The sequence below is a fragment of the Vicia villosa genome, linkage group LG3, assembly GCF_029867415.1.
Source record: "Vicia villosa cultivar HV-30 ecotype Madison, WI linkage group LG3, Vvil1.0, whole genome shotgun sequence".
NCBI classification, from domain to species: Eukaryota; Viridiplantae; Streptophyta; class Magnoliopsida; order Fabales; family Fabaceae; genus Vicia; species Vicia villosa.
The window spans coordinates 17,605,091-17,621,487 of NC_081182.1; the positions used below are offsets into that span (position 1 = coordinate 17,605,091).

Below are 16,397 nucleotides of genomic sequence, written 5' to 3' on the forward strand. Positions count from 1 at the left end.
TTATGTACCCCTAGTTGCTTTTGGAACTTTTTAAACTTCTTTTGAAAGAAACATTTTGAAACAATGTAAGTTATTTAACTTTGTTCACGTTAGAAAAAAAATTGAAATAACCCGAATTTTAAAAAAAAAATACAAAAAATACCAATTTTTCAAAATATTTACCTAGATAACTAGGTTTGAAATGTGCCCTACACAAAGGAGCTATTCCATGGTACCGATGTGTATTTTTTTAACCTATGCCCCGCCTCAGATGTAGTCATAGTGCAAGTTCATATAGGACTGCCATGTGGGGTGACGCCAATGTGCTTTTAATTTTTTTTTTAAATTTTCTTTTTAAATTATATTAAATATTTAATAAATAATTAAAAAATACTTGAAATATATATTAATGATAAAACAACAAGATTACAAATTCTAAGAAAATACAAATATTCTAATGATGATCATCACCTTAACGGTCATCGGTTCCGCACCTAAGCGCTACCTGAACATGCCGACCCCTACCTCTTTGAGGTTCCTATTGTGTTTGGGTAGATGGGCCTTGTATTACCCCATCCATGCGCTCGTTGTCCATGTATTCTGATATCCTTATGTCAAAGAGTCGGTTCCCCATGCCATCATAGTTTTGTCGTGGTGGTGGGGTAACCACATATGGTTGGTAGCATTTCGCACTTGAATTGGCTTGGTAAAAAGACATTGTTGCTTAGGGGTGTTCTAGTCATATATTTGTTGTTCGGTGCTATGGTAAAGTGACGATTGCGGGATTATTGGGTCGCTTGATTCATGTTCCTCAGGTTGGCCCAAGTCAGGACTATGTTGGGATGTGGAGGGGCCCGCCTCTAGGTGTTGGGTGTATCGACTTTGTTGTTGGTATGGAGTTTGATAATCTTCTTGGTAAGGATATTGATATTGGTGTTCGGGTTGATGATGGTGTTGGTGTTATTCTTGGTACTAAGTTTGGTGTTGGTGTGTTGGGTTGGTTGTTGGTTGTATATTTGTTGGTGGGGGTCGTGTAAATAGTACAAGTCAGACACAAACGGTTCAGGGGTGGTAACCGATCTATACAACCTCATATATTCTTCAGTTGGTTTCAAAGGAATTGAGACAATGGGGAACCAGAGAACAAGTCGACGACGGTCCTTCCACATCTAACAAAATTATGGTGCGAAGTCTTTCTATTTTTGAACATTCCATTGGTGATTCACTCTTTTGAGATGTTATTCTCCCAAAGACGTCGGGGGAGCCGGGATTTCTTGACCCATGCCAAACTGGAGTTTCACACGCTCACTCTGGTGCATCTCCACAATGTTATACCGTATGATAGCTGTTCTTGCAGTCCAAACAGCTTCATCACCAGGGTTCGGCTCATGTTGAGGACCTCGATACGGTCTCTAATAAAACTGCTTAGGCAAAAATAATTTAATAAATTATTTGGAAGATGGCTGATATTACAAATATGATTCTTAAAAAATTTAGTAGTATTACATCCTCCGGTCGAAGGTGATCCAAAAGTTTCCAATATAGTAAGATATTTCCCCTCGGATTCTTGCTGTAATCCATCCCTTTAACACAGAACCTTAAATAAAATGAGAGAAAATAGATTATTTACAATATTTTTTAGAAAAGAGTGAGAAAATTGAAATAGAGTTATAAACTTACTTTGCTGCATATGGAAACATGTAGTGGTCGTTGTTTGCAGGGGCTAGTATGAGCATTCTCCACCAACCCCATACTTGGAGCAATAACACACATCCATAAAATGTGCAAGTATTGTTTTTTGTGTTCTTACAGAGGGAACTATAAAGCATAGCCAAAACGGCAGACCCCTAGCTATACATAAAATTTTATTGATGTTGTCAAACAAACTTAAATACATAAAATTGACAATGTTACATGTACTTTCTAGAAATAACAGGTTACCAAACAGTATCATAAGGTAACACTTAGTTTTAACGAATATTTGTTCCTTAGTCGAGTTCTCGTCCAATTTAAGAGACTCATAATACTCTTTAAGAGTCTTTAAGTTGATACCATGGCCCCTCGAATTCGCGTCTCCCTCAATCATATCCTTGCCCAAGACCTTCTCACATAGGGCTTTTCCATGTTGAACACACCCATTGACTGTTTTTCCCTCAATCGGGAGACCCAGCAACATGTGGATATCCTCCAATATGATCGTACACTCACCTGTTGGAAGATGAAACATGTAGGTTTCAGGTCTCTGTCATTCTAATAAGGCAAGTATGAATTTTAGATCAATGATGTTGTTGGAAATATTGATCACATGTCTGAAGCTAGTTGCTTCCATATACAGTACTATCATTGAGTCAGGAGCGACAAAACCGTGAGAACGACAAAGGAATCGCGATACATCCTAAAAAAAACAGTTATAAATTAATGAGTATGGACATCATATAATCTTGGATGTATGGAAGAATATATGTACGAACTTACAAATGTGTGGAGGTTCTCCCTAGTTCCTTTGTGCCTTTCACCCATGGTTAGAAGTTGAGACATGTTTGAAATCTCAGAGAGTTGCTTGGAAGATGAAACCTTAAAGTGTTTGTGAAGATGAGAGATGAAGAGTTTGTGTTCTGATGAAAAAATGAATTTATAGAATGGGGGTATTTATAGAAGGATGGTGGATGTTGATAACTTTTGCATGAATGGCATGTGGCTTTAATGTGACATGCATACAAACATAGGTATAGGTTACAGTGATAGGCGTGCATGCATGGACATGTAGTTGTAGGTTGCAGTATAGGCGTGCATGCATGGACATTCAGAATATGTTTGCTAATCATGAAAATTCTGGTTACGACTCTATAAAGTTGTATGCTACCCTACAAGAAATGCAACAATTATAGTTGGTTGAGTCACAAGTTATTGTTCCATTGGTCGACAAGCAAGCAGAGGTTGACGTTATGGACTAAGAAGAAGAAAAACCAGAAATAGAAGTTGATTACATGGTCAATGAGGAATCTGAAGATGAACAAGACGTTGTTGTGCCTCCAGCTCATGTGTACATGCCTCCTGCGCACTTGGGTAACTTGAACTTGGATGGGTATGAACCATTGTCTGATATTTTCTCCGACCAGTACATACAATCCGATGAGCTGTTAAAAGTTGGAGATAAATTTCGTTCGAAGGAGGCCTGTGTGCGAGCCATAAAAAAATTCACATGGCACATAATTTTGATTTTAAAGTGGATCGCACCAACATAGAGAGGTACAAAATTATGTGTGCAGACCCTGATTATGGATTCAGGATGTGTGCATCTTACAAGAAGATAAGTGATTCCTGGGTGATAGGATCTATTTCTCAAGAGCAGCTGTAACACCCCGATATCCGCTACACGCATCAACTGTGTCGGCCAACTGAGCATGTCACCAGCTTAATCAATACTCCCCCTAAGTCCTCTTATCGGCTGCCCAGGAAATATTATTTTTGCCTCCCGCGGGAATCGAACCATGTACCTAGGGGTTAAGTACATATTCATAGCAATTCCTGCTACCACTTGAGCTAGTAGCTCAAGTGGTAGCAGGAATTGCTATGAATATGTACTTAACCCCTAGGTACATGGTTCGATTCCCGCGGGAGGCAAAAATAATATTTCCTGGGCAGCCGATAAGAGGACCTAGGGGGAGTATTGATTAAGCTGGTGACATGCTCGGTTGGACGACACGGTTGATGCGTGTAGCGGATATCGGGGTGTTACAGCACGCATGTGTTAACACCATTTTGTCCCAAGATCATCGAAAGCTAAGTTATGATCTTATATGTCAAGAAATCTTATCTCTTGTGAGCAATGATCTGTCATTGAAGGTGAAAACGATAATCTCTCATATCGTTACAACATACAACTATACTTTATCTTATAGAAAGGTGTGGTTAGCAAAAACCAAGGTAATTGAAATCGTGTATGGAAACTGGGAGGACTCATACAAACAACTTCCACGTTTTTTAACTGTGCTTCAGACTTATGCTCCTGACACAATTTCTATTTTAGAAACATTGTCGGCGCATTCTCTCCACAGAAAGTGTGTACAAGGAAATAAGATATTTCATCGACTATTATGGGATTTTTTAACCTTGAATAAGATGATTTGCATATTGCAAACCAATTCTTCAAATAGATGGCACTTGGTTGTACGGTAAATACAGAGGAACCATATTGATGGTTGTTGGACAAGATGGAAACAATAATATTTTTCCAATTGCATTTGCTCTTGTGAAAGGTGAAACTGCTGGGGGGTTGGAGTTTCTTTCTCAAGAATATCCAAACATACGTTGCTCCCCCAATATGATCTCTGTTTGATTTCCAATAGGCATGCTTCCATTGAGAGTTCATACAACAATACAGCTATCGGTTGGCACGACCCACCTTTAACCCATTTCTACTGTATTCGACGTATCGCACAAAATTTCATGCGGGAATTCAAGGATAAGTTTCTTCGAAATACTCTTATCAATGCGAGATATGCATTAACTCAACCAACATTCCAACATTATCGCCGTGAAATCGTATTTTCAAATCTGGATGCAGGAGGGTGGATTGATAATCTAGCTAGAGAGAAATGGACTATGGCTTACGACAAGGGGCAACGATGGGGCCACATGACTACAAATCTTGTGGAGTCAATGAACGATGTTTTTAAGGGCTTCAGACACCGTCTGATTACTGTCTTGGTGAGATCAACCTACTTTAGGATGGCTTCCGTTTTTGCAAAAAGAGGTGAGCGGTGGAAGGCAGTTTCAGAATCAGGACAATTGTTCAGTGAAAGTTGCATGAAATTTATGAAAGAACAAACTGCCAAAGCCAACAACCATCATGTTACAACTTTCGAATGATTCAATCGTACCTTAAGTGTCAAAGAAATAGTTGACCATAATGAGGGTATGTCGAGACAATAGTACATGGTTCTGCTACAAGAAGGTTGGTGCGACTGCAGAATGTTCCAAGCCTTTCGCATGCCTTGCTCCCATGTCATAGCAGCATGTTCATATGCGCACCGAGATGTCTTAACCTTGCTCGATGTATACAATAACGCATTTCCAGTGATAGAAAAAGTGAATTACTAACCTGCATATGAGGGGAAAGTAGTTTGGCATAGGGGTGGCAAAATGGGTCGCCCTCCCCGCCAAAAAGCAAGCGGGACGGGCAAGCCCGCCAAGTAAAACGGACATAAAATTCATGTCTGCCCCGCCAAGGTGGCATGTTGGCGGCCCGCCTATCTTTTTATTTATTTATTTTTCATTTTTTTAATAGATTAATAGTCTTTTTTTACCTTTCAATTAAATTTTTCACTTATTTTTTAGAACAAATATTTATAAAGTATCTTTTAAATAAATTTTACCTAAAAAAATATTGCATATATTTACAAATAAATGTATAAAATAAAATCATCAATAATTTGAATTACTAGAATTAACTAAAAAATGGCGGGCTTAAGTCGATAGGAGCTTAAGTCGAATTTTTGGCTTTTGTTGATAGAAACCTAATCTTGTAATGTGAACATATATTTTAAACAACATTTAATGATAAATTCTTAAGGAATTATCACAAAAAAAGAAACAAATTCGTAAAAATTATTATAGCAATTCATGTTTATTTTGCTTGTAACTGATTTATGAAATGAATTGGAAAAGTGGATCCATCTGCATCAAGCGTCTTAAATAAGGCTATTGAAACGTAGACATCTATAAAAAGCCATTTTTAATTTCGTATCCTCTATGGCCGCACCAACACGCAACAGAATATGTCATGTTATTGTTAGTATATATTATTATTTAGAATTTGGAATAAATATTGTTCAAACAAAAAATGTGGAATAAATATAAAATAATTTATTTTGTTTTATTTTATTGGTAAGTTAAAATTGTGAATGTCACAAAGAAGATAAGTATTAAATAATTTATATTTAAAAATAATTAAATTATTAATCAAAAATAGAAAAGAACTAATTTTATAATTAGTTGAATTTCCTTCAATTCAGTGCAGAATTTGAAACAACTAAATACAATATAAATGCGTATTTTTCAAATCCATCAAAGTTTACACAAGTTGTAGGAGTGTTAGAAGGAATCAAAGTCATGTGAAAATTGACAATTCATCATTTGAATTGTGTTTCATATTAATGTCACTATAATACATAAACGTGTTATGAGGCCCTCATAGATTTTTTACAGGGTTATTTTTTATATTCACCTCATATGGCAGGGGAAATTGGATTGTATAGTGATATTTGTAAATGACCTAGTAAATGTGGGAGGGTTGTAGCCCAAAAGAGAGACGATGATCATATGTCGCCCTCTTGTTAGAATCATCTTGCCCTAAGTACCACTCACTCGTCTAGTGATTGGAAATGTGGAAAAAGACGTTTTTTTGGTCAGAGAAAAGTCGGAGTTACTAGTTGATCCATGTCTTTCTAAAAAGTAAGAATTCAATGGTCCACCATTGACTAAGTGAACGATTATCATTTTCAAAGAAACCCTAGACCCAAGTGCCTTTGTAAATACCTTTCCCCTAACGGTAGAAATGACATATTATTACCCCATAAGCATAACTCTTATACACGCACAATGCAAAGTTTTTCTCACATGAGCTGACATTTCTTACCATCATAAACACCATAAACATCATCAAATAATGCCTTTTATCGCCGCGGGCAAGCCCTAACCACCCTCATTTACTAAGGTCTCTGAGTACCCCTTACCTGTGTAAGGATACCATGTATAGCTATACCTTTTGATAAGTAGAGATATTAACCTTTAAAAAATTGAAAATAACGCGGAATTGGGATAAATATGTCAAACGTAGGACGGGCGCACATCCAACAATGAAAAAAACATGTGTTACTAGAATATATAGGTTAATGAGGTTGAATTCTATAAGCTATAAAGTTTTGGCCACTAAATGTTGTAATGTGTCAAGTGTGAGTTAAAGTCTAATATTGGATATAAAAATATATGTTAAGCACCTTATAAGTGAAAAAGCTCATACATCTAATACCCTAAGATTTTTGATGAAGATATGTCCAACTTATTCATCTGGTTCCTCTTAGTCCAACTCATGAATCCAACCAAGTAAGTCTAACCCTCAAATTCAAATAGTGGTATTAGAGTCTGAGCGACTTTGTGAGGGAAGTTGGGAAGATTTCTTGAAGATTCTTACACTTAGGGGACATATGTTGTGATGTGTCAAGTGTGAAATTCAAGATTGGAAACTTTCAAGATTTTGGATAAAATGTGATGTTCAATTCACTTATATAGTTATTTTTAACTTTACATGTTGATCCACCAATGAGGCTCTCACTAAAGTTCCAACCGTAAAATTAATTTTGCTCATGAATATTGTACTTATACACTTAACTGAACTGTTTTATTTTCACAAATTTATGATTTATTTTAATTTTATTTACATACATGTGTATATATATATATATATATATATATATATATATATATATATATATATATATATATATATATATATATATATATATATATATATATATATATATATATAAGAATTTTAAAAATTAAGAGTTGATAGACTTAGTTTATAAATCAACATAATCATTTAAAATCTTAAATCCTAATCTCTCTCACTCTCTATCTATCTATATATATTTATTCATATACATTTTAATTGTTATATTGTATTTTTCTTATTTTAGTTTATGTTTTAATAAAAAAATAAAAATACAAAACAAACAATTTGGTTTTTCATTGCTTTGATTTGTACAAATTTATTATTAAAAAAAGTAAAAAGTGAATTAATCTAAATTGAATATTTTAATTTTCTTTGAATTCTTTTCTACAAAAAAAAAAATTGAACTAAGTCTATGTATTGTACATGTTTTAATAAAAAATTAAAAATACAAATCAAACAAATTGGTTTTTCATTGCTTTGATTTGTACAAATTTATTATTAAAAAAAATAAAAAGTGAACTAAACTAAATAGAATATTTTAATTTTCTTCTTTGAATTCTTTTCTACAAAAAAAAAATAAAAATTGAACAAAGTCTATATATTACATCAAGTAGGAGAGTGTACCAAAGGTCTAACTAAAGGGGCATTGTCTGCATTAATAATAAAAGTGTAGAGAGAGAAAGTGAGATTTTGAGAATCTTATCATATCTGAAATGGCTGCTTCGGGTATCGCTGGAGCAGGACTTACCCTTCTCAACTGCTTCTCCTCCACCGCTTCTTCTTCTTCTTCAACTCGATGTCGTACTCGTTCTCTCACCATGGCCGTATCCACCGATCAGAAGCCCAAAACCACCGAAAGACTCACTCTCCGCAAGTCCGAAGAAGCTTTCGCCGCTGCAAAGGTTCTTTATCTTTTTCTTCCTTTAATAATTCTGAATATGTAATAATCGGATGGAATGTAATCGATTTGAATTGTTTGTATTAGGAATTGATGCCTGGAGGAGTTAACTCCCCCGTTCGTGCCTTCAAATCAGTTGGTGGACAACCCATCATCATTGACTCTGTTAAAGGCTCTCGGATGTGGGACATTGATGGTAACGAATATATTGACTACGTTGGTTCTTGGGGTCCTGCAATTATCGGTCACGCCGATGATCAGGTTTCTCTCTTTTTTTTCATTTGATTTTTGCTATTCTCTTGTTATTATGTATCTATTAGCCTAACCCTAATTGTTTTTTATACTTCAAACTTTATATTTTGAATTTTGTTTATAGGTGCTTGCGGCTCTGTCTGAAACAATGAAGAAAGGAACTAGTTTTGGTGCACCTTGTCTTTTGGAGAACACACTTGCAGAGATGGTTATCGCGGCCGTTCCCAGCATTGAAATGGTGAGATTTGTGAATTCGGGGACGGAAGCATGCATGGGCGCGCTCCGTCTGGCGCGTGCTTTTACTGGGAAGGAAAAGATCATCAAGTTTGAGGGATGTTATCACGGCCACGCTGATCCTTTTCTGGTTAAGGCTGGCAGTGGAGTTGCCACCCTCGGACTTCCTGATTCACCTGGTGTTCCTAAAGCTGCTACCAATGAAACACTTACGGCACCCTATAATGATATTGCTGCTGTTGAGAAGATCTTTGAGGACAACAAAGGAGATATAGCCGTTGTTTTTCTTGAACCTGTTGTTGGAAATGCTGGTTTCATTACACCGAAACCTGATTTCCTTAGTGCCTTGCGCAAAATTACTAAGGAAAATAATGCCCTTCTTGTGTTTGATGAAGTTATGACTGGATTTCGTTTGTCGTATGGAGGTGCTCAAGAATATTTTGGCATAACTCCTGATATAACAACTCTGGGGAAGATCATTGGAGGGGGTTTGCCTGTAGGTGCATATGGAGGTAGGAGGGATATTATGGAGACGGTGGCTCCAGCTGGACCTATGTATCAGGCTGGGACATTGAGTGGGAACCCATTGGCCATGACTGCAGGTATACAGACTCTGAAGCGTATTAAGGAGGCAGGAACATACGAGTACTTGGACAACATTACAGGTGAACTTGTTCAAGGAATTGTTGAAGCTGGGAAGAAGGCGGGGCATGCAATGTGTGGTGGGCATATAAATGGGATGTTTGGGTTTTTCTTTACAGAGGGACCCGTGTACAATTTTACAGATGCAAAAAAGAGTGACACTGAGAAGTTTGCTAAGTTTTTCTGGGGTATGTTAGCAGAAGGTGTTTATTTGGCACCTTCACAGTTTGAGGCGGGGTTCACTAGTTTGGCGCATACTTCTGATGACATCAAGAAGACTATTGCGGCTGCTGAGAGGGTCTTCAGGGAGATCTGAATGTTAAATTTTGTCTTACTGCTACTTGAGGTTTTGAAGCGTCAATTTTTATACTTTTGTAGGTTAAATTAGATCAATGCGTTATTACTACGACAGTTTTCATTATAACCTGCATCATTTTCTCTTCCTGTATCTAGTCAGTGTTTTGTTTAAAGCTGTTATGTAAGTCTCTTGTATTTGGAATTGTTGTAAGCATTTGAATCCATCGTTTAACATATATAAGGGTGTGTTTGAATTGGCGATGGACAGAATTGATTCTGGAAGAATTGAGTTTAGTAGAATTGATTTCAACAGAATTGAATTTAGAATAATTGATTTATGTTTGGATACAATGATATAGAAGTGATTGTCATCAATTAATGTTGTTTGTATAGTTTTAACAAAAGTGATTTTGAATTGGATAATTACCAAAATGGTAATAAATTCTAATACAAATAAAAAAGAAAAGAAGTAATTAAAGAGGGTAAAGAAGGAAAATTTAAAAGAGTTGTAATAAATAATATATAATATATGTAGAATTGATTCTACTAAACTCAAAAGCTAGAAATTGTAGCTTCTATTAGAATTGCTTTTGGAGTAGGAGAATTGATTTTGAAAAAGTATCCAAACAAGAAAAAAAAAAACCAATTTTCAAGTTGAGGTGCATTAGAAGTGCTTTTGGGGCTTGTAGAAGCTAATCCAAACATGCACTAAGTCTCTTGAATTTCGAAAGGTAAGCATTTGAATCCATCTTTTAACTTATATAAATCTCTTGAATATGGAATAGTAAGCATTTGAGTCCATAGTTTAACTTATAATAATAATTGCATCATCATGTTATATTCCTGCCATCGTTTAACTTATAATAATTGCATCTTCATGTTATATTACTGCCATTCATGCGTCAGATATACATATACCCTCTAGGACAATAACCATATATTTGATACTAAATTTAAGTTGAACTCCAATTGTAGTTTTTATTTTGTGCATTTAACACAACATTTCATGTTTGCAACATAAATTTAATACATTAATTATTTAATAAATTTAAAAATAATCTTTTTTCTTTTGCTTATAATACTGATCAAACCGGTGAGAGTATGTTATATAAATATGTTAACCGTGCTATTATCCGGTTGCAAGGTATACAATACATACATCTTAAGAGTAATAAGTACTTATTACAAAGAAAATCATACACCCATCTTCATCTTCTTGCAGCGGAAAATGTATAGTACAATTTTTGACATGTTAAGTTATGTTTGCATTTTTTTCCCGTTTCAGGATTTTTGGGGTACAGTTTCCCCAAATATTTTCTACAACAATGCTGCCTTTCCCAAAGCATATTAGAAATCAAACAAAATGACTAAGCAAACAACAAATATAGGGAAAAATCCTGAGTTATGTTGAACCTCTGATAACTATACAGCAAATACTAACAAAATTGTTAAATTACAATCTCAAATGTTTGACAACCTTCACACATAATGTATAACGCAGTTAAATTAAATTTTGTCTTTATACAAAATCTGGGCTTTAATTTGCAACCTCTGTCAAGATGCTCCATATGGACTTCAGCAAGCCGGTCTCGCAAAAAGTCCAAAGTAAGCTGAAATATCAGAAAAACAGAACTAGTAGTTAAAAAAATGTTAGTATCAACAGTGGTGCATATAACTTGTGTGTGATCCTTTAAACTTGTAAGAATTATATAAAGGTGTAAGTTACATAATATCTAAAATATTCTTGTCGAATATAAAACAGACATATCCAAAGAATACATAACAATCAACACGGGTCATCCAATGGAACCCAATGCCATATCCAAAGAATACAAAACAGACCTATAAGACATTGTGATTTCTCGAGAGAACAAGTTTGCGACACTCCTATCCTATGGATCCCAATGCCATATTCCTTCCAAGATAGAGTGGGCCTCTTTTATAGACCCAAAGAGGTATAAAAGATTAGTTGGAATACTAAATCTTACCGTAACTCATCTAGATATTCCCTTAGGTTGGTTTCTTAACCCTCCCAATAAAGAAAATTGGCTTAAGATGTTATAATTCCCTGGAATATATTTAAGGAGCATCAAGGAAAGGTCTCTTGTACGAAGGTAAAGATATTACACCAATCATGGGATATTCTAAGTATAGCAAAGGACCCATCGGGGACAAGTATCTTATGAGTAAAAGGTCCTATACAAATCATGGGACATTTAGATGCAAAATGGGCAAGCTCCCCAAAAAAAATAGGAGAACCACTTCTGGATATTGTCTCATTGTTGGTGATAATATAATTTCTAGGAAGAGCAAGAAATAATGTTATGACTAGTCAAGAGCAAAAGCAGATTATCAATTTGTGGCTTCAGCCATTTCTAAACTTGTATGGCTCAATCAATTGGTTAGAAAACTGGGGTTTGGGGATGTTTCAGAGGACGCTCGTTTGTGATAATCAGAATGCCTTGCATATTACCCTAATTTCATTATTCCACAAGGACCAAGCACAGATAGATTGCCACTTCATAAGGAGAAACTCTTATTGAAATGACATTACGACAAACTTTCTAAATTAAACTGACCAACTAGCAAATGTTTTGTCAGACTAAGATAGTTTATTATTAGAATTCCCTCTTCTGTAGGTGAGAAGACTAGTCCTTTTCGTTAAAAAGCCGAGGCCTATATCGAAAATAGGTTTAACATATTTACCACAGATATATTGATACAACAAATGCCTCTAAAGGTCAAAAATACAACGTATCACCATTGGAGAAAAAAAATCATGGATAAAGTCTGTTTCACTTCTGTAATTTAAGAACAAGGTTTAACTTCTATGAAGAACAAAAATTTTCCTGCATAAACAAGGAGCTCACACTTTTTGCATAAAATTTACTCTATACAGTTTAAGAAAGTGTGGATTTTCTCAAAAATTGAAAAGATATCAAACACTTGAGCAACATATGTGAAAATATGAAAGTAACATCTTTCTGAGCAAAAAGCGGCCAATCCTTTATCTATGCTGGATATTTTTTCTTTGGATAAGATCCAGAAGCACAATGTCTTTCAGTCTGACAATAAAAAAATACATAACAAGTTGAGATCTATAAAGACTAAAACTAAACCACCTAAGACAGGAATAACAATGCACTGAATAGCTTAGAGCTGGAGTACTCAAACTTATAGCCTCAAATTCCCCTAATGTTTATACAAGCTTAAAGTTGAATAAATAAACCATCTCTTTACTCTTTAAACACGAATAAATCAAAAGTCATGTCAAAGGGAGGGAATATAAGTACCTCTTCCGCTTTGGTAAGTTGAAGTTTACAACGAGTGCAGTATATGAGAATATGAGTGTCTTTAAGCTCTCCATTCTTACAAACAGGGCACCAAATCTCTTTTCTACATGTCTATTAACAATCATCAGGAACAAATCAGAAACTATATTCAAATAATATGAAAAATGAAAGTTTACTTGAAATTTAGCTTGTTGAAAATGGTACAAAGACGGTAACAATTAAAAGGATTACTGTATTTAGCAACATACATTATCTGCATTTAGATCCATATGCTCATAAACTGCACGAGCCAAGTAATCATCCACTTCATCTTCCCAAGTATCAACTGCGGTTTCTAATGCAACAGTGAAATAAGAAAATATCCATATTATTGTGCACAAAGTTACTAATCTCTCTATCTATATATTACCTTGTTGTTCGAGGTCTTCATAAAATATTCTTTGCATTTCAAGCAATATCTCTTGGCAATCATCACCTTCGTACGTGGTATGAGGACTTTGATCGTCCCATAACAGATCATCATCCTCATCGGCATTATCGCGATTGATAATTTTATGGAATTCATTGGATACAATATCGCGGAATTCAATGTCCAACTGATCCTACATATATATTGCGAATAAATGTGTCAATTATTCGATTCAATTAGAATTAAAAAGACGCGACAGCGAAAGGACCGGAGAATGGATGCATACCTGATGAAGATTTTGTGATGGAGAGGCTGGTGGTGAGGAGGAGAGCCTACATTTCCAGAGCAAGCGGGTTCTGTCTTGTCGCACTCTTTTGAAGCAATTATCCCTTAACTGCGCCAATGTTATGATCAATTATGAATCAAATTATGAATGAGTGAATATAAAACCCTAATTCCTAACTATCAGTACCTTTTGTTTCCAGAGTTGGTAATTGTTGAATTGAGAATCGGATTTTAAAGATTGGCGCGTCGAATTGGTGATTGTTCCGTTATCTTTCTCCTTCTCGCGTGATGGTGACGACACGGTGGCTTCCTCCATCTCCCGCCAATGCCGGCGACGCTATACGGCTTGCACTTCCCACACTCCTAATAAAACACCATTCTCGGTGTATTGCGTAATTAGAAATAGAATTCATAGATACCTAAAAATCATGTGGAATTCCTATAAATTTAAAAAGAGTTTAATGGTAGTGCACTGTCACTACACTGACATCCAATCAAATTATTTTAAAGTGCCAAATCATTTCAGTATTTTAAAATTTACAGGCTAACTTGGTAAGATACATGGTTGTCATTGGTTGACAGTGTAAAAATAATTTACATACCGTCAGTGAAATCCAAACTGTTAAATTTTATAAAAATTTGACTTTTTCTTTAAATTAAATATAAAGTATTTATTTTTAAGGGTTGTGATGCACCGTGTAAAAAAATTTACACTGACAGTGCACTATTTTAAGCTCAAATTATATTGAGTTTAATGTTTTACAATGTCAATTAATATGAATTAATTATTCTATCATATTATACTAATAATTTAAAGAAGTAGTGATTAAATGAGAGTGTAAAATGTACATACCTCCTTTACTTAATTATATTTTTAAAAAACATAAAAATATAAAAGAATTAATAAATGTAAAATATTAATTTATTATTTATAAACTATTACACAGGGTGTATATTATAATACATTCCCCTCAATTTTTTTTTAGACAAAATATCCTTTTTCGTCCCTTAATTTTACCTCAGGGTCCATTTTAGTCCTTTAATTTTTAAAACGTTCAAATAGTAATAATAATAATAATAATAATAATAATAATCATAATGCAAATTTTTTAGGGTGATTGAAATAAAATAGTTGCAGTAGTTAAATTAGTTACCGAAGAAAATGAAAACAACAAAATTGAACATGACTTAGTGGTATGGCAATGTGTGTATTAACCAAGGTGTCTTTGGTTTGAACCATGGTGTGGCTAAATTTTGTAAATAATTTTTAGAATTTTCTGGACCTTGTTAATAACTAATAACATATGCCACGTAACCTGCCACGCGTGCAAAACATATACATGTCAAACGTCACGTATACACTCTTTAACGTCTGTTTGGGAAAATAGACGGAAAATTGTATTTTACCATTTTTTTATAAGCATTTGCTCTCTTTCTCAATTATTGTAAATATTTTTGCCCGTCTCTTTCTTCATATAAAATCTATTTGTCTTAAATTTACTAATGTAATTGGTCACTTCACAAGAGATTAAAAAATATAAATAAGAATAACATTTTAATAATAATGCCCGATTACATGTAGGTTTGGCTTTAAAAGGGAAAAATATGTATTTAAGTTTCAATATTTAATTTATAAAAAAAAATAGTCTTTTGCTTATAAAAAAATAGTCTTTTATAAGTTTGTATTGTTTTCGGTTCAAATGTGTTTTTTTTTTAATAATAAAGAGGGCGAAAGGCTCAAAACAAAGCAACTACATGAAAACACTTCAAGAATCAGAAACAAGTATTCTATCCTTCTCCATAGAATGCAGCAGCCGAGGAGGAGGGTCTCTATAGAAGATGGTATCACCCTTTAAATTTTTACCTCTAAAGCAAGCAAATTTGCATAATTAGGATCCATTTGGTGTACAGGATAAAATATATTTATCATATCCTATCTCAATCCATTGTTTGCTGACACAACAGGATAGGATAAGTTAATCCTAAAACTTATCTTATCCTGCCTCACTAGTTCAAAAGCAACTACATGAAAACACTTCAAGAATTAGAAACAAGCATTCTATACTTCTCCATAGAATGCAGCAGAGGAGGAGGGTCTCTATAGAAGATGGTATCACCCTTTAAATTTTTACCTCTAAAGCAAGCAAATTTGCACAATTAGGACCCGTTTGGTGTGCAGGATAAAATATATTTATCATATCCTATCTCAATTCATTGTTTGCTGACACAACAAGATAGGATAAGTTAATCCTGGAACTTATTTTATCCTGTCTCACTAGTTCAAATTGTTATCCTGAATATGAGATGGATTAGAAATTTAGAATCCGGCAGGAAAGGATAAAAAAATAAATTACTAATTTACTCCTATAAAATATAATTTAAAATAAAAAATTAAATATGACAAAATATAAATAAAAATTAATTTGATATTAAATTAAAAATATTAATAATTAATTTAATAAAATAAAAAATAAGAATATTTAAAAATAAAATAATTATTAAAATTTTAAAAATATGAAATATATATATATATATATATATATATATATATATATATATATATATATATATATATATATATATATATATATATATATATATATATATATATATATATATATATATATATATATATATATATATACACATACA

At 34.0% G+C, this 16,397-nt stretch overlaps 2 protein-coding genes across 3 annotated transcripts; one reads left to right on the top strand and one right to left on the bottom strand.

Annotated features, from left to right (window-relative positions):
• The first annotated feature begins 8,054 nt into the window (after window positions 1–8,054).
• Window positions 8,055–10,012, top strand: LOC131660475 (glutamate-1-semialdehyde 2,1-aminomutase, chloroplastic-like). The gene is made up of 3 exons (XM_058929718.1): window positions 8,055–8,337; window positions 8,421–8,594; window positions 8,710–10,012. Exons 1-3 carry the CDS (start codon window positions 8,149–8,151, stop codon window positions 9,775–9,777), a joined length of 1,431 nt encoding a protein of 476 aa, XP_058785701.1. The 5' UTR covers window positions 8,055–8,148; the 3' UTR covers window positions 9,778–10,012.
• Window positions 10,013–11,143: 1,131 nt separating this feature from the next.
• On the bottom strand, window positions 11,144–14,143 carry LOC131660476 (uncharacterized). 2 transcript variants are annotated; one of them, XM_058929720.1, is made up of 6 exons: window positions 13,933–14,143; window positions 13,747–13,854; window positions 13,461–13,653; window positions 13,300–13,376; window positions 13,052–13,162; window positions 11,144–11,368 (listed from the first exon to the last, which is right to left on the bottom strand). In XM_058929720.1, the coding sequence occupies exons 1-6, from the start codon at window positions 14,059–14,061 to the stop codon at window positions 11,207–11,209; spliced, it is 780 nt and encodes a 259-aa protein (XP_058785703.1). In that variant the 5' UTR covers window positions 14,062–14,143; the 3' UTR covers window positions 11,144–11,206. The 2 variants fall into 2 exon arrangements, with proteins under 2 accessions (XP_058785703.1, XP_058785702.1); XM_058929719.1 differs by having other exon boundaries at window positions 13,300–13,385.
• Between the last annotated feature and the right edge of the window lie 2,254 nt (window positions 14,144–16,397).

Bases quoted from the DNA above. Each gene is read 5' to 3' on its own strand.
- LOC131660476 (XM_058929719.1), bottom strand. From the start codon at position 14,061: ATGGAGGAAGCCACCGTGTCGTCACCATCACGCGAGAAGGAGAAAGAT. The intron at 13,855-13,932 runs GTACTGATAGTT...ACATTGGCGCAG, and splicing joins ACCAACTCTGGAAACAAAAG to TTAAGGGATAATTGCTTCAA. The intron at 11,369-13,051 runs GTACTTATATTC...CTGATATTTCAG, and splicing joins AACTTACCAAAGCGGAAGAG to CTTACTTTGGACTTTTTGCG.
- LOC131660475 (XM_058929718.1), top strand. From the start codon at position 8,149: ATGGCTGCTTCGGGTATCGCTGGAGCAGGACTTACCCTTCTCAACTGC. The intron at 8,338-8,420 runs GTTCTTTATCTT...TGTTTGTATTAG, and splicing joins AAGCTTTCGCCGCTGCAAAG to GAATTGATGCCTGGAGGAGT. The intron at 8,595-8,709 runs GTTTCTCTCTTT...TTTTGTTTATAG, and splicing joins TCGGTCACGCCGATGATCAG to GTGCTTGCGGCTCTGTCTGA.